The sequence below is a fragment of the Vanacampus margaritifer genome, chromosome 2 (genome assembly GCF_051991255.1).
Source record: "Vanacampus margaritifer isolate UIUO_Vmar chromosome 2, RoL_Vmar_1.0, whole genome shotgun sequence".
Classification (NCBI taxonomy): domain Eukaryota; kingdom Metazoa; phylum Chordata; class Actinopteri; order Syngnathiformes; family Syngnathidae; genus Vanacampus; species Vanacampus margaritifer.
The window spans coordinates 40,126,069-40,146,422 of record NC_135433.1 but is presented as its reverse complement, the minus strand read 5'-3'; the positions used below and the strand labels follow the sequence as shown (position 1 = coordinate 40,146,422).

General features: G+C 40.2%; 1 protein-coding gene across 11 annotated transcripts in view; it reads right to left on the bottom strand.

Moving 5' to 3' along the window:
- pard3ab (par-3 family cell polarity regulator alpha, b) overlaps positions 1-20,354 on the bottom strand; it is a 156,327-nt gene that overhangs the window by 14,690 nt on the left and 121,283 nt on the right. For 8 of the 11 annotated variants that reach the window (XM_077559901.1, XM_077559904.1, XM_077559907.1 and 5 more), the window contains 4 exons: positions 19,877-20,107; positions 17,302-17,554; positions 16,641-16,757; positions 16,196-16,498 (listed from right to left, as the gene is read on the bottom strand). In XM_077559901.1, the coding sequence (XP_077416027.1) occupies positions 16,196-16,498; positions 16,641-16,757; positions 17,302-17,554; positions 19,877-20,107 (904 nt within the window). Of the gene's footprint in view, positions 1-2,639; positions 2,663-16,195; positions 16,499-16,640; positions 16,758-17,301; positions 17,555-19,876; positions 20,108-20,354 lie in introns of all 11 variants that reach the window. The other 3 variants (XR_013291438.1, XR_013291439.1, XM_077559910.1) reach the window with 1 other exon arrangement.

Below are 20,354 nucleotides of genomic sequence, written 5' to 3'. Positions count from 1 at the left end.
GTAATTCCAACCCGTACCCACATATATATTTAGATATATATGTATATATATATATATACTGTATATATTCCTAAATAAATAAAAATAAAAATAAAGTAATTTCCATTTATATATTGTTTTTACTTTTGTATTTAACTTTAGAATTATATTTTTATATCAATTAATTTTTGCAGTTTTGGCCCTCCATAGGCTGTATGCAGCAGCTAGCACCAAATAAATAGAGATAAACAGTAAGAAGGAAGGTCTTGACTTTAGCTTGAAAAATCTCAACTAAACAGAATCGCCTGATGTTCAGAGGGAATGTTCATTCCATAGCAAGAAGGATAAACCTAAAATAAGACTTTTATCTTCTTGGAATATGATTTTGAACTACAAAGTACAGTACACAGAAAATACTGTTGGGGGGGCAAAGTGAACATTTTTGTTATGTTTGTGGCATGAAGCATATTATCCTGCTGGTTTTAAAATCACTTGGAACTATTTTTTTTTCTTACGCCACTTCAATTGAATATGAATCAATCAATATATTGCTTGATAAGATACTAGTTTTCGATCTAGTCCCACCACCGTCATGTTACCATTGAACTCTAAGAAGATACGGAAATTTTGATGCGGAAAGGACCATCAAAGGGGGACGGCGCTCGCCGCGGAGCAAGGATGGATGAAATGCTGCAGGCAAATATTTTATAGATTACACAGACGGAGGAGGAGGCTGGCGAGGGCCTCAAAGAGATTGGAAAGGACGGAGTGGGGGGCTAACATGCTACGTCATGGTTAAGTGATTGAAGCAGGGAAGAGGAGGGGGTCAGGGTTCAGACTACGTTCTGGCATCATGTGAAAACAATCCCTGGAGAACACACGAGTTGCTTGATGGCAAGCCAGGGGGGTCATAAATAAGACATTAAGGAGATTGAGGCGAGTGCGTGGGGAGCGCGGCTGGATATAAGTGTGCCACTTCTGTTGTTAGTTGGGCGACCCGGTCGTATTTCACAGCCATGGCGTCTAATGGCTGCAAAGCTCTTCACATGTGACTGACGATTTACTGCATGGTGGCGCATCGCTACCTCCGGGGCCGCTGTTCAGTCGGTCGCCATCAGGTGACGTAGTCTTGCATCATAGCGGCAAATCACGCCGCATTGCTATGCTCGTAAATCTGTTGCTAGAACACACTTACAGTGAAAGCCTCGCTATTGGCGTAGGGGTTAGGGTTCACGAGAGCAAATTTTATCATTTTATGTTTTGCTTAAGTGCAATAGTGGTGAGTGCAATTTTTTCACACACAAAAAAACATGTTAAAGGGGAAGTCAACCTTTTTTTTGTGTGTGTGACAACAATATGTTCTATGCAGCCCCACTAGTCTAAATAAGGTATTCTGGTTAATATTGTGTTAATATGAGTTAAGCAGCAAAATCCAGCCGTTTTTTATCTATCTCAGGGGGCGGCCATTTTGCCACTTGCTGTCGGCTGAAGATGAATCACAGCGCAACTTCAGAAAACAGGTGAGCTCTTATTGGTTGTTGACTGAGCCCTGAGCAAATGTGATCACATCTTCAGTCGACAACAAGTGGGAAAATGGCCGCCCCCTGAGATTTTGCTGCTTAACTCATATTCCAAAAATGTAATATTAATCAGAATGTAAGGTTTAGGCTAGCGACATATAACATATTATTGTCAAGAAATGTTTAAGGTGGACTTCCCCTTTTAAAAAGACATTTTGGGTGTTTTGGGGATTAGAACCAATTAATCACGTTTCCATTCATTTCAATGGGGAAAGATGATTTGAGATGCAAGCGTGGTCACACAACAAATTGAAGTCATATCTCATGGCATCACTGCATATCAAATTGATATTCCACGGTGAAATGACTAATTATCAGTGCAATAATAGAAATACAGTACATACTGTACATCCACATCAGAACCCTATGCTTCATGGTGCTTCACTGTAAACATTCCTGAAGCGCTTTTGTATGAATAGCCGTAATTAGCAGCAGGTAACACGCTAATTAGCGTTAGCAAGTTAATGGCGCTTTCCATTGTGCATTATCCTTGAGCTAGCTATGTTCGGGAAACAAGCTAAACAAAATGTGTTGGCATTTAAGTGGGCATGTACGTTGCACCTTCACAACCTGTACAAATACCAAGTACGACTATTCAATTAGCCAGCGCTTTGGTGGCATCTCTGGATGGTAGAGAAAGAGCACAAAAATCACTGCAAGTAGGTGAGTTTTTCAGCAACTATTTGAGTTAGGTTCCACACAAAAACAAAACAAGAAAAGGTGAATTTGAGAACGGTAAACAAAGAATAGGTAAAATTCAAGTAAATGGAATTGCGACACAGGTACATAGAAACAACATAATGCTTTCAAGTACAAAGCATTCTTGTATCACTGCACCCACTAACACACCATTTGAACCCAAAACGAAACCACATCAAATCCTCTTCAAAATTTGATGTAATTTCCATGCAAATCGTGACCCCCAAATACAAATAATTTTGTTGCATCTTTTTTTTGGGGGGGGGGGGGGGGTGCAGCACAAAAATGACTTTAACCTGAAAGCACCCACATGACATGGGCAAAAAGTTGCAAACAAACCAGTATTTACAAAAGCGCTAAGGAGCTACAAGCTAGCCGTACCTTCTTCTGTGAGCGTGCGATCGCTGCGTTGGTCCACGGAGCATGAACAAACATTTAAACACAGCTCAATGTTTCATTCATCAGAACAACTCCAAAATTTTCACAAAAAAGTATCGAGGAACCATGCTGGAATTCAAAGAGGAAGTCATTTCGGTTTGGATGGCGCGGAGGGGAAGTTTGACGATTTGGCATAAAACACAAAAGTCAATCAGGTTTTTATTCTTGAAAATTAGCAACATGAAATTTGAGAGGCATTTCTATCGATCGAGTACTGCAAAAATGTCTCGAAGAGCCATACTGGAAAACAAACAGAAAGTCCGCCTTTTGCGTTCATTTTGCTCATTTTGTCCATTTTCAGGGATCCTTCTAAGACTAGAAATTTTGTCCGATTGTTTCCAATTTTCATCCAGTAACTAGACAGATGAGCAACACTAAACTGGGATTTTTTAATTTTGTTGTTTCCATCACTGTGTGTGGGTGGTGCAGTGGTGGATTATTTATCTATCTATTTCTTTATTGATTTTACTAACTTTGGTATACTTGTCTATCATGAGTAGGCCTTGTCTCAATGTCTCAAGACGACACGCCCAAAATAACACAGAAGTGTTCCACTATGGTTAAAAGCATCAATGTTTGCATCATTTTGTCAATTTCCAAAGGTCATTCTAAGACAAATCTGCCAGATATTTTTCTTACTAAATTAAAAGGAACCCCGACTGTCATGAAAAGTTTGCTCTATTTTATTTATTTGGTTGTTACTAACATAACTATGAGATTCATTTTTCAAAAATCCTTTCCAGTTTAATACATTTTGTAGAAACTTTATTTGGACGTACACCGCCATTGTTATTTACGTCGCAACGCATTCAGTGCGTAGTGACGTAGAATGGCGGCGGCTCTCTGGCGAGCAATGTGAAACGCCTCCGTAGCGTTCCTAAAGAAACAACATGCGATCGGGAGAGTATGCTCTCGTCATTCACCAGATGCATTCAAGATTACAACGTAGGTCCAAATAAAGTTTCTACAAAATGCATTAAACTGTAAAGGATTTAAAAAAAAAATAATCTCATAGTTATGTTAGTAACAACCAAATAAATAAACTTGTCATGACAGTCGGGGTTCCTTTTAACATGAAAGTTGGCATACATGTCTGGCATGAGTAGACCCTCAAAAAAGTCTTAAGAACCCATTCTGTAAAAAAACCCACAAATCTTCCATTTGGTTACAACTCATTGCGTCCAACGTCCATGCATCAGTGCTTAATTCTTATTATAACGACAGTCACATGTGTCGTAGTAACATCATTGATGACTCTTTCCAAACCAACATCGATCACGATGAGTGGCTGCCAGTTGTGTGTACGTAGCTTTTAACCATTGATCTCATCATGAGAAATATGGAAGATGAGCTGGGCGGCGGACGGTTACAGCCCATTGATCCGTGACAGTTTTTATTCCCCGACGGCCAGCGTGACCGCGACCTGCCCCTGGGCTCATTAGTGTAAATAACGACCAATCAATACATGTCGCACTTCCTGTGGAAGTCCTCTTTAGACTTGAGTGATGCCGCAGCCCCACGACATTAACGGCCGGTCAATTCTAACGATCAATTTCGACAATTAAGACCCGCGGTATACACTTGAATGTTTGCATGAACAAGAAGATGAAGAAGGAGAAAAGATGAGAAGATGGAAAAGGAGAAGAAGAAGAAGAACCAGGTGGGGAAAGAAGATGAAGGAAAGGAGAAGATTTAGAAGGACAATGAGAAGGAGATGGAGTTGAGAAGGAGAATGAAAAGAAGAAAGTAAAGGGTGAAAATGGAAAAGAAGAATGAGAAGGGAAAGAAGGGAGATGAAAATGGAGACAAATCTGTATATAAATAAAATGAGATGTAGCTAAAAGAGGAGGAAAAATATGGAAAACCAAGATCCTAACTAGTGTTGTTCAAGTAACATGCCGATACCATTATTTCCGACGCTAATATAGGACTTTGGATGCAGCATCTTGTGTCTTTCTTGTGCACGACGTTTTCACTGCATGCCGAGCCAAGATATCCTGGTGGCCCTTAAATGCTCTCAACCAATGGCAGGGCAGCTTTTTCATGTTGGGAAAAACAAACTAGGTATTGGTACAGTATCGGCATCGGCCAATACTGCAAAAATGGGTATCGGAACAACACTTAACTAAATCTAACCAGCCTCAAGATCAACTTTGGAAGCCTTACGCTACATCTCTTAAAATATTGCAGTTACATCTTGCAAGACTTTTGCTAAATTGCAAAGCATTTCCAATAAATATTTTGCTAAATTATGTGAGATTTTGTCTAAATCTTACAAGACTTCTACTTCCACTTAATCATGCAAAATATCTGCTTCTGCAGCATCTCGCAAGACTTTCCCTAAATCATGCAACACTTCCAAATCTAATGAGACTTCTTCAAATCTAACCATTGCAGATTCAGCTCAAGTCTTACATAATTTATTTACTCTGCTACATTAGACAAGACTTTTGCAGAATTTCACGACACTTTAGCAATACTTGCAAGACTTCTGCTAAATTCTGCTGAATCCTATGACACTTATGGCAAACTTCCGCTAATTTTGCACCCATTTCACCGAACTATTGTGACACTTTGACTCTTTAAATCCTGTAAAAGTAAATTACTCACCTTTCGCTACATCTAACACCACCATTTTTTACAAGACTTCAGCTATATGTTGTGAGACTTCATGTGTTCTGGGATGATGTATCCCATCATGTAGCAAAGCTTGACTTCACGCTTGATTTCCTCTGAATGCTTGCGGTCTTCAAACAATTGAAGATAAAAGGCGACTTCCCCGCTCGCGGGTTCGACCGCCGCAATCCAATCACATGACCTGGCTGGCTCGCCGCTTACACCTGCAGGCGGCCATTACGCGACACGACAATTGAGACTGGTCCAGACGCATTGTCGGAGTTCACTTGCGCTCTATAGCACCACCACAAAGAGCTAAAAACTGCTAACCTACAAAAATAACATAAAAGTTTGCTTCCAAACCGCTCAACAGTCGGCCAGCCAATGCACGAGCTCCTAAAGAACGATCTGTATGGACATGGGGTCATGTGGAGAGCTTTGCTAATTGTTAGCTACAGGCTAGGCCCACAAACGAGAAGATTCCAGAAAGAATACAGGCCACACAATACAATGACACTACATACGGCGACTTCCAACACGCCATCCCTCCTGTGGTGCATTTGATCAGAACACACGTGTTCACATCTAAGTGTTGGGAGGTCATACATAAAAAGTGGATAAAGAAGCAGGCTGGATTAGAAATAATCTCGTTATGGTGGTGCTGATGTGCTAAAGGATAAAAAGCAGCAGATGCACAACCTCTACGGTCAACAATTTTGAACAAAACATAAGACCAGACATTCATCTCTCCCACCCCCCAAAAAATAAAAAACAAACTAAAACTGTTGGTCAGTCCGCATTGTTGGTGCAGTTATTTATTTTTACCAATTAGTGACCCATCTGAATTGTTGTAAATGGATTGCTCTCCTTGATGATGCAATGTAATGGTTGAACAAGCGTGCCGTTTTGGGAGTCTCATAAAAAGTGATGATTTTGGAGATATGAGGATTCCGCCTGCGTATATGTGAATGGAAAGGCAGCTGCCATCGGACGTATAATAAAGGTTAATTGATGGACATGTTTACATTGTGTATGGGAATGAAGCCCAAAATCATCTATAGTGGGGTTTCCATCCACCCATTTTTATTAGAATTTTCAAGAAATGCGAAAATAAACGAAATTCGAAAAAGGGTCCAAAATTCGCAACGGGGGGTGGATTTTGAAGTCTATCGAAAAATGCTAATTTTGGCCATGGAAATAGGTTTTGGTAATAACCGCAAGACCGGATGCACGTTGCACATTTTGACCGGATATTACGTCACACGACGTACGTTTGTAGTCTCAAAGCAATGGCGGACGTTAAAGTAAGGTTATGTTTGAGGGGACGACAAAACAGAAATCTTTTTGGAATTAATTAAACAAGCGAATATTAATGCAATTTTAGATGGAAAACAGCAAAGAAATGTTACGGTTTATCAAGAATTACAAAAGCAAACTCATACGATGTCATCGCATGGTGCAGTCGCTTCCTGTTGTTCTTTTAAATTACTGGTGAAGCACATCCCTATTGTGTGCACCGCCACCTACAGCGGCGGAGCCCACTCTCAATATTCGCAAAAGAAGAACAGAAGAAAACGGGCAGAAGTCGCATTTTCAGTAAATTTGCTTAAAAAATTCAGAACAATTGGATGGAAACCCTACATGTGATGCATGGTAGTGGGCTGTTTCTGGAACGAGGTCACCGGTATTGAATGTGTAACTCTTGAAGAATAAATTCTGCAGTCTACAAAAGCATTTTGTCTGGCAATTTACAGATAAATGCATCCAAACTAATCAGGAGATTAGATCAACAAAGTACGACTTCATTAGGGGGAAAGAAAGTCTTAGACTGGCCAAGTCAATCCGCTTATCTTAAGCCAATAGAGCAGTGATTCTCACTATTTTTTACACAAGAGCCACATTAGTAGAACAAAGTCAAGGGGGCAGCCACTTAAGTAACAATATATCAAATCACCCCCAATAATAAACTGGAACACCGATGGGAGCACACCGTGTTGCCAGATGTAACAGTTACTGTTATGTTTTGGTTTTCAGCTGTTTCTGATTTCTCCCTTGCAGTTGCTGGGGAAACAGCTGGAGGGCGGATCCTGCCGACACACCTGCTGCCCATTAGGTCATCAGGCAGAAATAAAAGCCTGGCAGCAATAGAGAGGAGTGTCGGGTTATTGCTCCGTGACGCTACTCACCATACCTGACGTTTTGATACTGCTACCTTTCTAGCGGCAATCTTTCTTGGTGTTGTGGACACCACTAGCAATTAGACTAGTAGCGTTTTTCTTTAATCAACTTTGTATGCTACACTCCTCTCTGTTTTATCCGCCCTCCGGCGTGATTTTGTGTTTTCTTGTTTTTGCCCACGACGTACACCTTTTTGTCATCGTCGCCTTTTGTTGAGCAACCTTTGGTCCACGTGCTGTGCGCTTTTTGTTGGTTCATTAAAATTGAGTGACTTTCGCCCTGGCTGGGTCGGCTCTTTTCTTTTGGGGTCCAACAAACGCAACCCAAACGTGACAGATACCTCCTTTTTTTAAAACAACATCAATTGAGATGAAAGGAGACTTTAATTTGGGTATTTGCATCTTCGTCGCATAATATTCGCTACATATTTATGTAGCAGAATATAAAACAATTATTGACTGTGTTTTAGCGAGATGAGCTACATGCAATACAAGTCACACATTGAATATGACGGCAATAGAGCATGGTCAAGTCTGGTCGAGTCAAGTCAATGGATCGCAGGCTTGATGCAGTTATTGCAAGTAGTGCAAGGGTTATGCAACCAAATACAAAATCTTATTCCCTTTAATTTATTAACTCTTCCAATTCTTTTGCTCACTTTAAAAGTATTAAGCCCGTTCTCACTGAGCAACGTAGGTTTGTGCTCAGTGAGATATGGGCTTAAGGGTTCAAACAAAAGGTGCACTGTCCTATTTGTTTAACACATCTAGATGTAAATACTACCATGAAAACTGTAATTCCGAACCTGTGTCTCATACTAATCATCTCATTAGATGAAAGCCAAATGTCTTCAGTCTACAAGAAAAACAACAATGTTCCAATACTTATGGAGGGTGTTGTATATGTGAGTGGACAGACTCGTGCATTACGTGTGGATGCAAATAGACAAATGTGTTTACATTGTGTACACATGAATGGGCTGGCAGCTGTTTGTGTGTATGCGAATGGACAGACGGGTGTACATGTGTGTAGATATGGATAAATGCCATTCATCGATCACATTCATTTCATATGCTGTTAAATATACAAGAAATATAATACACACATGACATGAAATGTGGGTCAGCAGCCTTTTAAGAGCACCCTGATGTTACACTATAAAGACGATAAAGACCCAAGCCCCACCCCCGTCAATCCCATCACCGTCAATCCTATCCCTCCAATCCCATCTTCCCCGCTGTGCCGGCACAAAAACCATGTGCCGCCGCCGCCGCCGCCACTAGTGCTGCCGCTGTGATGCATGACATATTGTCAGGGTTTGTCCACGCTCAGATAAATGTACAAAAAAAAAAATTTCCATCCTGCTGCGCTATTAGTGCTGTGCTGAATATTAATCACCTTAAGTGGATTCCACGCTGACATTAATGGCTCCCTGAAAGGACTCTCAAAGTGTTTTGTCTGAATGAAAAAAGTAAAAAAAAAAAAAAAGCTGGCAAGGCGGCACAACTCGTCACTGAAACCGAGAGAACGTGTCAACTTTGAAGGAAAGCTAAAAAGGGAATTGACATAGTTTGTGATTTCACGCTACGATGCACTCAATGAGACAACTGCAAAAATTAAAAGCATCTGCTCAAGTTTTAGTTTTGGATCACAAAGATTGTCATTTAGACTACAAATGTTTAGTTTAGATTATATAGATTTATTTAGTTTTGGATACATTGTTAAACTGCAAAAGTTTAATTTTAGATTATAAAGGCAATTTTAGTCAGTTTACATCAGTTTAGTTTTAGTCCACTAAAGTTGAGTTTGCACTCAATGTGTGTGTTTTTAAGCTTTTTTTTTTTTTTTTTTTAGATTTTGACCACAAATTGTTTAAATTTAGACCACAGATTTTACACAGCAAAAAAATGTGTTTTGCAAAAAATTATTTTCAATCACAAAAGTTTTTTTTTTTTTTTTTTTACAACAAAGTCTCATTTTTAGAGCACAATTTTTTAGTTTAGATGAAATAGTTTTAGTTTTACATCTCAAACTCAATGGTTTAGGTACAGACTTAAGAGAAGTAGTTTTTGACCACATCCGTTTATGGTTTTTAACCACAGAAGTTGAATTTTAAACCTTTTTTTTTTTTTCGGCCACATACAATTTAAACCACAAAAGCTTTGTTTTCGACCACAAACAATTCGTTTCTCTCCCCAAAAGGTTGGATTTTAGAGCAAAAGTTGGTTTTAGAGTTTTAGGCACAGCACACATTTACTTTTAGACTTCATGGGATTACTTTTAGGACCGCATTAGTTTAGTTTTTAAAAGGAAAGGATTACTGTTAGTCAAATTCAACCAGATAAAATTCAAGAGAGACACCGTGCAGTGGATTATTAATGAAGAGGGATTATAACAGTGTAATCTGGGATTTTTTCGTTATTTGTTAAGTGACATCATCATAAATGACTCATGAGTTTAATGCCCATTTAACACATCATCTAAACCCTCATGGTCGACATCTGTTTTAATCTCAAGAGGATGATGACAATAAGGGATTTTTTGGTTCTAATTGGAAGTAATGATAATGATGTCATCTATAGTCTACATCGCCTGTCTTGTCTCTGACAGGAGATCTACTCACCCAGCATCCTCTTAAGACGACTGAGGCGTCCACTCCCACGTCCATTAAAGTTTCTTCCCGTGGGCATGGAACTCTCAACTGTGAAGTTTTTGGCTCGCGTCCAAAAGATTTGCTCACGTACGATGAAAGTCATGCCGGCGCCGTGTTACAACAGCTGCCAGGCCGTTTCAACACTACTGATCGCACACGTGAACTATAACGCATTAATGAAATGTAAGAAAAGCAGTTTTTGAAAGCGCTTGCTTTAAAATAAACATTTCCTGATTATTTATTACAATCCTCACAATTACTAGCCACTAAAAACTCTATGACTAGTCTTTAAATGTGAGCATGTGTGAGATGATTGTTTTCTAAGGGTCTATTCCAAATCTCAAAATCTTCTTGATATAATTTAAAACCGCTTATTCACAAAATTTGATCAAAAGGAGTGGATGACAAGGGTTCATTGATATACCACAATATATAAATGATGACATTCTGACTGCCACGATGCTAAAACATTGGATTGAGGGATTTGAACACATGATTTCCGAAAATCACATTTATTCCCCTTATCATCCAAATTTTGATCTTACATTCATGATTATTTATATTTCTGGTGCACAACAGAATGATTACTGCGAATGAAAAAGTTAAGAGACCAGCAGTGTCTTGGGTGGTCGGCGACAGATCGTTAATCTTGATTTGTGGTCGCCATAGCAAAAACAACAAAACTATTAGAAGCTGATGTCGCATTGGTAGAAACTGTTGCAACATTTGGGGCAAAAAATGTGGTTTGACGTCAACACATTTGCGGTATGAGGGTAATCCAGTGGAGCGATGCATTGTGGGTAGCTCACAGCCCGAAGCAGCTGGTGAAGTACAAACGAAACGAAAGCAACGAGAAGATCAAGCGCAGTTGAGCTACCGAAGCACCTAAAAGCAAAGTGAAAAAAGAAAAGCCGAGGTGTGCAAATCCTGCCTTTGCTGAGGCGGCCACTTTCCCACCAAAGCTAAGAAGTAGGGAAGGAAGGCGCCTCACATGCCGCCGGCGCCCATCGACATTCAAGTTTGTGTCATCAGCTTTTCTCGTGCGGGGAGCGACGGCGACTCCTCCAGCGGAGCCGCCAGACGTTCTGTTCCCGCTACGCCCGCTCAGTTCGCACATGTTGAAGCCAACGCGAATGACGATCTGCGTTCCTCTCAGGTGTTGAGTGGTTGTTGAGTACAACTTGATTACTTTGGCACAAACACACTCGCCAAACTTTTCCTTCTCGAGGATTTCACTTGATGTACTTGACGAGTGCTCAGGAAACCAAAGTGAACTCAAATAAGCGTCGGCAAAAAAAATCCCAGAAGCATTGCAGTGACACTTCATGCGACGTGATCACTAGAGATTCAGAAAGGTGATTCTGGAGATTTTCTTAAAATTAATTATTAATATTATTTAAAAAAAGGTTTGTTGACACCTCTTTTGAGTTGTTATGTCTTGCTTTATTCTTTTTGCAACCAGTTGATTTCCATTTAAAATGCCAACCCTGTCTTTAACCCTAAAACACTAATGCCGAGTGATTTTCACCCACACAATTCTTGTTGTACTGTTTTCATTGTGTTGCTGCTGTCTGAGTTGCATGGATCCTTGGGTAGCTTTAGGCTGCTTTCTGATGTCATTAACTCATTCAAACCCAAAAGTGTGTAAACACATTTTTTTCAATACTTTTTATCCTTCACTCCCAAAAACATATTCACACGTTTTTTGTTTTTTTATGCAAGAACATACAGAAGGCTTTGATGCAGTTTTTGACATGAAGAGGTAGCTTACAGCAATGGTATTTATATTTAAAAAAAACTGCCAGCTGGTGGCAGCAGAGTATAAGAGATCAGCCAGAGCCATGTTGCAACAAGCTCTTTTTGCCAGTGTTTTTACCAGGAATGTAAATATTGATGAAACCTAGCTATATTTTAATGCTAATTGCAGCAAAATGTAAAGAACTCCAATCTTTCTTTTTGTAAGTTCCATGTTTTTATAACAATAGAACGATATTCTGTAGGCCTCGCAAAATCAGTCAAAATCCAGTAAAACAGCCGGGAGCGAAGGGTGTTGCTTTAGTGAAAATGGCTGGCAGTGAATGAGTTAAGGGCTTGGAGTTCCTTAAAGGAAAAAAAAAATAGCCCCCGCTACCAATTTCACTAACCAACAAGGAATTGGGTGGACATATCTTCCATAACAGGAGCAATTTTGGTTCGAAGCAGCCATTTCACACACAGGCACACTCAAAAGTCAGAAAAAAAAATTCATGTGAAACCAGAACAATCAATTGGCATGAAAGTGGTAGCATGTCTACCATAAAGCAAGTATGAAAAAGCCTATGGACCTATGCCTAAAACTGAGCATTAAGTCAGCCATTTCGGTTTCAAGAAACCTTTTTGCTCCAGTGAGCCCTGATTGGAAGCAGGTCACCTAGAGAGATGTGCAATGCTAAATTGTGAAGTTTCTTTTCTTTTTTTTCTGTGCCATCCAATAAGGGCTCACAGCATGGTGACGTTTGTCGAATATTTTAAGAATTCCCCGTGAAAACAGAAATGCGAGGGACCTTCATAATCATTGCACCAACTAAATCGCCTTTTTCAGAGTTGAGAGGCACCGAGTACAGTTGGAAAGCAAATCTTTGACAGCACAAAGTGTGGAAAGGGAAATATTCATCACACAAAAATATTCATCATACAAGGGCCTCAGGCGACGTATCCAATTTGACTTCATTGGCTCCAAAGTGTTTATTCATTTATTCTGTATGCAGCTTACTTTTGCGCCTGACTACTTCTCTTTGCGCAAAAGCATTACAAAGATCCATTTTTGACAAAATAGACATACTCAAATGCGTCCAAGTATTATTACTAGTTATTGTCTAAAGATCCAGAATTTCAATCTTGAGGTGACATAATGCCGCACTTCTTAGTTCAAGTGTGCAAGAGAGTTTAAAGATATGCTCTCAAACTACAGTACTTTCAACACTTTAAATTGGTTAATAATGCAGAAAAATAAGCAACAGATCACAAGTTGCCTCGGCCCAAAAAAAGTTGGTAAACACTCTCCTTAAAGAGTCCTTGTTTACAGCAAGAAATCATGTTGAGAGCGCAAACATCACACAAAATGTAAGACATCGGGCTGTGAAAAGGCAGACAGGCAAGGTAAGGCAAAGTAACGCTGCTGGTTTGTTTGCAGGCGGCGTCTTCTTTTTATTTTATTCCCTCGGCGGAGATGAAGCGTAATGGAGGCCGTTCAATAAAGAGCCAAGAATCAAATCACTGCAAATCCCCGGGAGCTTTTCTCTCAGCGTTCAGAGTGGAAGATGAACAAAAAAAAAAAAAATCGGCGCTTAATTCTCATGATCATTCAAGGACGAGCGAGGAGTGTTGTTTTTGTTGTTGCGAATAAAGCTTTAAAACAATAACTTAGCTGTCACAAGTTCAGCACTTGAACAAGAAAAAAAAAAAGAGGATTGAGTTCCGCTTATGCTCTGCGGGATTATACGACGCAGTGCCAGATGTCAATCATCCTCCCAACATTGTTGCAGAGAAAACATTTGTGCTGAGCTATGCATAGTGTTTAGCTTGGCGAGATGAATACGAGGGAGGAAAAAAAGTCTAGCAGGTTTCCCAAGCACGTTTTACAACAGCAACAGGCCAAAGGGAGGGTCCAAATAATGGCATGAAAAAATAGCCCAGCCTGCCTGCATTTTTAAGCGATTTGACTTATTTTCAGAGAGGGAGAAAATCTTTGCATCTGGCAGCGGTGGGCCGGCACACGTCTTCAGCAGAACGGGACGTACAAGCAACAAGTTGCCCAATTTGGTCCCAAAGTAAATAAATATAATTATACAAATATTTATTAAATAATTATATTGATTACTTTTATTGTTTATTTAATTGATTAAACTCTTTAAAAAGTTTTACATGTGGAATGCACAAGTGTTTTTTTTTTTTAAATATATAATTTAAAAGTAAATGAAACAATTTTTTAGTTTTGTAGTCATTTAATGTACTTTATTTATTTTTTTAGAATCATTTATTTACAGGTCATTCTCATTTTGTATAGCGTTTGCAAAGCCATCTGGCACATTATTTGGAGTCTCATTGCACATTATTTGATGTCACATTATTTGAGGCAATTTTTTAAAGTCTTGTTGCACATCGAAAATTATTTGAAGAAATTTCACACACTATTTGTCATTACATTAAAATGTTGTTTTGTGTGTTCAGTTTAAAACAATGCTAACTATTTTAGATGTTAATTAATAATCTAATTGCAGGAAGCTGCACCGCTGTGTGGCCAGTGGGAATCGAACATTTCCTTGTTTTTGCCGTGTCCAGGCAAAGAACCTTTAAAGCAACTTTCCCAACATTTCCTGGACTCTGGACAAACAAACACTCGACTGACTCGTTGAAGGAAAACGTGAAGACTTTGACATCAGCGTGACAGCGTCAAACTCAAAAGCCTTCAACAATTCCAAACTTCCTGATCTTTGGGGAAAACAATCCCAAAGTCATTCCCATGAAACATTACACCATGCATGTTGTACTTGTCATGTTCATGCCATTGGACCCCCAACTTAACAAACATAACCCTCGGCCCCTTTACCATACTCACTTCCTGTCCTCTACGGGATAGTACAGGATATCCACTTTCTGTTTCTGTATCTCAGGAGAGGGGTATTTATCTTAGGATTGTAGCGGTGGGAATGGACAGTATTCCTATCCTGACTACGTTGTTATTGTGTCATCGCCATGGCAACAACATGAGAGGAACACTTGAGACCCTTTCAAGCTGCACGTCAAGATTTTCTAAATGAAACTGTTCTGTGTGAAAGGTTCACGCATGGCACGCGGCGTTAAAGGACGCTTTTAAGGCATTCAATTATTATTTGAAGGTATTCTGCACTTTACTTGATGCCATTTTGTACATTATTTGAGACAATTTTTGACACTTATTTGATGCTATTTTACTTGAAAACATTTTGCACATTATTTGAAGCCATATCAATTTAAGTCATAGAAATTCTTTCACGGCAAATTATTAGAGACCATTTTTTTTGCAGTTGGCCCCACATTATTTCATGCCGCGTTGTGAATGATATGATGCTACGTGAACACAACATTTGCTGTCTCCTTTGAAATGATGCACATTAGATGGTTTCCCACACCACGTTAATACTTGGGCGGGCCACCCAAGTAAACTGACCGCCACCCAAGAAGTTTTAGAAAATGTAATAAAAATATATTTTAAAAAAGAAAAAATGTGTCGCAACCAAAATTACTGCATGTAACGTTAGTTCACCGTCACTCACTTGAGGATCTTGAGGCTAGAGGAGACGCAAGTAAGACGACCAAACCAACCACCCCCCCCCCCCCCCACACACACACACACACACACACACACACAACTAATTATCTGAATGTCGTGTCCGTGTTCGCGGAATTCCGTGTGAAAGACGCAGAAGAATAAATGCCAGATCTGTTACATCTTGAGTAGAGAACTTTGAAGTGAAAATATGACGGCCAGTCAGCAAGCGAGAGCACGAACAAAGTAAAAAAAAAAAAAGGTCAGACGCTGAAAAGGTTTCATTCTGTGGAGAAGGCTGTATTGTGTGCTGACATTTAGCGGCCATCTTGTGATTACTTTCCCCTGCAGGTGCGATGGTCGACGCTCTTATTTGTGCCCCGGGCTCACCAGAACGAGCCCGCTAAGACCTTTTACACAAATACCAATGTGAAGGGGTGGAAAGGTCACAGACCGGCTGTCCCGTAACACAAAAAATAGCGGCGAGCGGAAGGCCATGGTCAGCAGACGTATTAAGTCACAAAATGATGATCATCAGAGCTTGCGGTCAGTAGATGCAACAAGACACCAAACAAATGTTGGTAGATAAAATATTAACTTCACTTTTTCTAAATTTTCTGAGGATAGAGCCTTGAATTAAATACATTTTTGACACACCGTGCACTATGAAATATTTAAATACCTATTCTAGTGTATGGAACATGCATTACACACTACCTTCTGGATGCAGTGGAACAGACACCAAATTGTGTTGAGTAGACGTACCTGTCTGCAGAGGGGGGTCTCTCAGGACGTGCCTTGCTGACTTGTGTGTAGAGGGTGTCCAAGTGTTGGTGAGCGTGGTGGAGGTGTAAGCGGGGGTAGTGGTCGTGGTCATTGCGGGGGCTATGGGGGCCTTGGCGGTCACTGCGGGGGCTGCCGTGCCCGCCGTTGTTGAGCGGGCTGAGGCCGGCGTACAGATGCTCGTCCTCCGAGGACCTCTCCGGCGAGCGGCTCACGTCCAGGATCTCGGCGTAATCCCGCTCCCGTGCCTGACGCTCACGCAGTTCACGCGTCTTGGCCTGGATCCTGGGACCCCAGAAATTTGACAAATATTAACACTTTGGGCATAATTCGGAAATTCTCACTTAGTGGTGTGCCCGCTTTTGTGGTCAGCGGGGTATTTAGATGATAATTGCAATTTTATGTGATATCATTTAATTGATGTCACCTTTCTTGCTCCATCCTCATCTTTAGTGTCTCTTCATCCAAAACTTGCATCTCCCCCAGCCGCCATTTGTTGGAACCTTTTCGATCCATCCTGTCATCTTTGCGGTGCTTCCCAAACCTGAAAACGTCCAAATGCAAAAATCTCTTCAAGTACAGAAGCTGCGCCGGCAACATCAATCATCAAACCTTCAAACAATTTTCACAGTCAAAATTTGTGAGCATCAAAACAACTTCTTGTTCCAAGAAGGTGTTATTTGTGACATTACATTCAAGAAGACAGAGAAATCAGTGGGATAAAGCAGATAAAGACCGTCCCTGAAGGCAACACCTGACTTGATTACATAATTCATGGTTGGATGGATGAATGGACAAATAATTGAACTTAACATTTAAGGACAGTCACAGATTACAACTGCGAAATCAGCAGACTACCTCTGAAGACACCAGCAGACATGACAGATAGCTAGATATAGAAACAACTGGATGGATGGATAGACATAATGGAAAGAGATATAGACAGACAGAAAAATAATGGATTGACAGACAACAGCTAGTTTAGTGTAAATTTCAGATTTTTATGAAGGGAACACCTAACATAAATAGATCTGCAGTTAAATGGAGAGATAAGAGTCAAAAACCAGACAGCATCTACATGATGTTACCTGAACATGTCTCCGAGACCTTTGAGCATTCCCTTCTTGGCTTTTCCCTTGTCCTTGTCTTTTTCTTTGTGCGTGTCCCCCTTCTTCTTGTCCTTGCCACTTTTGTCCTTCTTCTTGTCGTCTTTGGCTGTCGCGTTGCCGTTGACCAGAGTCACCGTCGTCCTCTCTCCGGCCGGCGACAGCGGCGTCAACTCGGCCACTGTGGACACGGAATCTCGACCCGAGCGAGAACTCTCCTCGGTGTCTTCCTCCACTGCAAGAGACACAAGTTCATGTTTTTACCCTGGAAACCAGGAACCTTCCAATTACCATTAGCTGCTTTTCCACCAACAAGCCCAGGATCTTTTGAGTCCTGGGTAAAGGAAGTTCTTGGTTGTAAAAGTTCCGCAGGGAATTTATAATTTGTGTTTTCACAGCGTCTTAAGAGTTCTCTGTAATTAATTGAAATGAGTTTGATGACGTATGAGTTTGATGAGCCCAGCCAATGTAAGATTTAGTCATTTATTTTTTAATTTTGGCAGTTTTGGTCCTCCATAAGTGCAGCCCGTCCCCTCAAAGTTCCAGCTTGGCTCAGCAAGACCCCGCTGCTGAGATAGTACTCGGATGTCCCCTGGGGAATTTAATTACCCCGGAAGTTTTTGTTGGTGGAAAAACGCGCAAACTGAATTTGACCAAGGTAAATTGAAACGTTCTCCAAAAGTTTCGGCGGTGGAAAAGCCCCTATTGTGTGGGAACTACGTTCTATGTGTAGTTCTGGGTTGAAATGCAAGTCCTTGCTAGTGGGGTAGTACTTTTGAGAGGTTCAAGAGGCAGGGACAATTTGGGTTGGCGTCTACACTCTACAGTGGTGATCTTATCTTATTTGGATATGGGCAACTCTTTCATCATTTTTATCTATTTATGTGCCTTTTTCTTATTTAACTTTTTGCGCGTCCATTGACATCAATTGTCATCAACAAGAACACTAACGAGAAGAGCCAGCTAGGGAAATGGACACCAACTATGTTTTTATTTTTTAACTCATTCACTCCCAGCCATTTTCACCACTTTTGGGCTCCAGGCTGTTTTACTTAATTTTGACTACCAAAAGAAAGATTTGAGTCTCTTCTTTCATCACCATTTTGCAGCAATTAGCATTAGAATATAGCTAAGTTTCATCATTATTCACAAATCTGTTTAAACCATTGGGGAAAAGAGCTTTATGCAACATGGCCCTGGTTGATCTCTTATACTCTGCTGCTACCTGTTGGCCGTTGTTTTGTAATAACTACCATTGCTTTAAGCAACCTCTTCAGATCAGAGGCTGCATCAAAGCCTTCTCTATGCTTTAGCATATATAAAAACATCAAAACGTATAAATACGTTTTTGGGCGCAAATGAGGAAATGTGCAGAGAAAAGTCTGAGCCAACGCAGTTTTTTTGTTTCAAGATTGGTGATTTGAGTGGAACCAACTCATTTTTTTAATTGCTGATTTTAATTAATGAAAAATGGGGTAAGGAGGAAACAAACTTTTTTTTTTTAGTAATGAATAATAATAATCTATTTGGTGGTTTCTGTGTTTACAAGGTCATAAAACATAATATTTTCCTAAGCCTTTGAAAGATCAGTCAGAGTGCTTTGTTGGCAGGCACTCAATAGGTTCTCTATTTTAAAATGTCTGGCATTGAAAACGTTAACTAGCACTATTTTGCTGCTATTCTACATCTCAAACGGTGGAAAAAGTCATTTAATTCTTATCTGAGAATTTTTTTTATTTCTTCAGTTATTATGAGCTAGTCTTTTGTTGTTGGTCAGTTCATGTATGGACAAGCTATGGAAACACATTTTCACATCATAAGAAGCTAAATTAATAATAAATATTTTTTTGTTTTGTTTTACTCAAATAGCTGTACTTTATTTTTACCACCTCTATTGTTGGCTGGTGTGCCATGAGATTTTTCGATGCGACAGACAGACCTCAAATAAGTTGTGGTTAGAAAGTATCTGAGAAATACAGTGTAATGAATAACTTCAAGAAGTAGCTTAAGGCTGGGAAGTAACTTAGACTTAGAAGTAAATAAAGTATCTTGGAGCAGCGAGAAATATTTATCAGTAGGTATGTTAAGCTTGGGAATTAATTAAAAAGTAACCTGTAGCAGAAAGTAACTTTTAGCAGGATGTGATTGGAGGTAGGGAAGTAACTTAAAATTAACTTGGAAGTAATATGAACCAGGGGGTAAGAAATAACCTACAAAGTCATCCTAAAGTAACTTGAGGTTAGAAAGTAGCCAAGAAGTGCTCAATAAAAGTTGTGAACCACTGCATTACTTGGTTGGCAGGGTGATGCTAATGAGGCTCAGAGCTAATAGCATTCCTTCTGACTCACAAACGTAACATAAACGGTTAGCTTCCAGTTGTTAGCCAAGATGCTATCACGCCCATGCGTCACAATGCAACATTTCAGGCACAAGCCGGCAATTTACGTGGTAACCGAGATCCTCGCTGGGGAACACTGACCAGCCCGCCGCCCGCTGTGGACAGCGCGAAAAGTGTGATTGGCAGCACAGAGACACAGTTACAAGACGGATGTCTTACGGGTCTCCATGCCCTCGTCTTCTTCCTCTGCGGCAGCCGGTCGGTCGTACGATTTGTCGATGGCGGCGCGGAAGCTCTCATTGCAGCCACGGCCCCGGATGATGCGAGGGCGAGGACGATGGAAAGGAAGATCGCCGTTGAGCGTCACTTCGGCAACGGCCGTCTGGAGACTCTCCAAAGAGCTGGACTTCTTCAAGCCCAATGACGGACCCACGTCCCTCGTGGACGAACCTGATTGGAACAAACAGAGGAAGGCACATTAAATAGTACGCTTCTTTTCAATGTATTAAAATAGTTGCACTTTCTCAAGAATAGCCCTTTTTTTTTTTTTACATCTGCATTTTCAGAAAAAAAATACTTCGAAAAATTGCCAAAATTGTCAATAATTGCCACTTCCTTAATAAGTGAAAATCCAAATGTATTCATAAATGTAAATAATATGCCTTTAGTCTTGTAAGACATTTTTTATTTTAAGAAA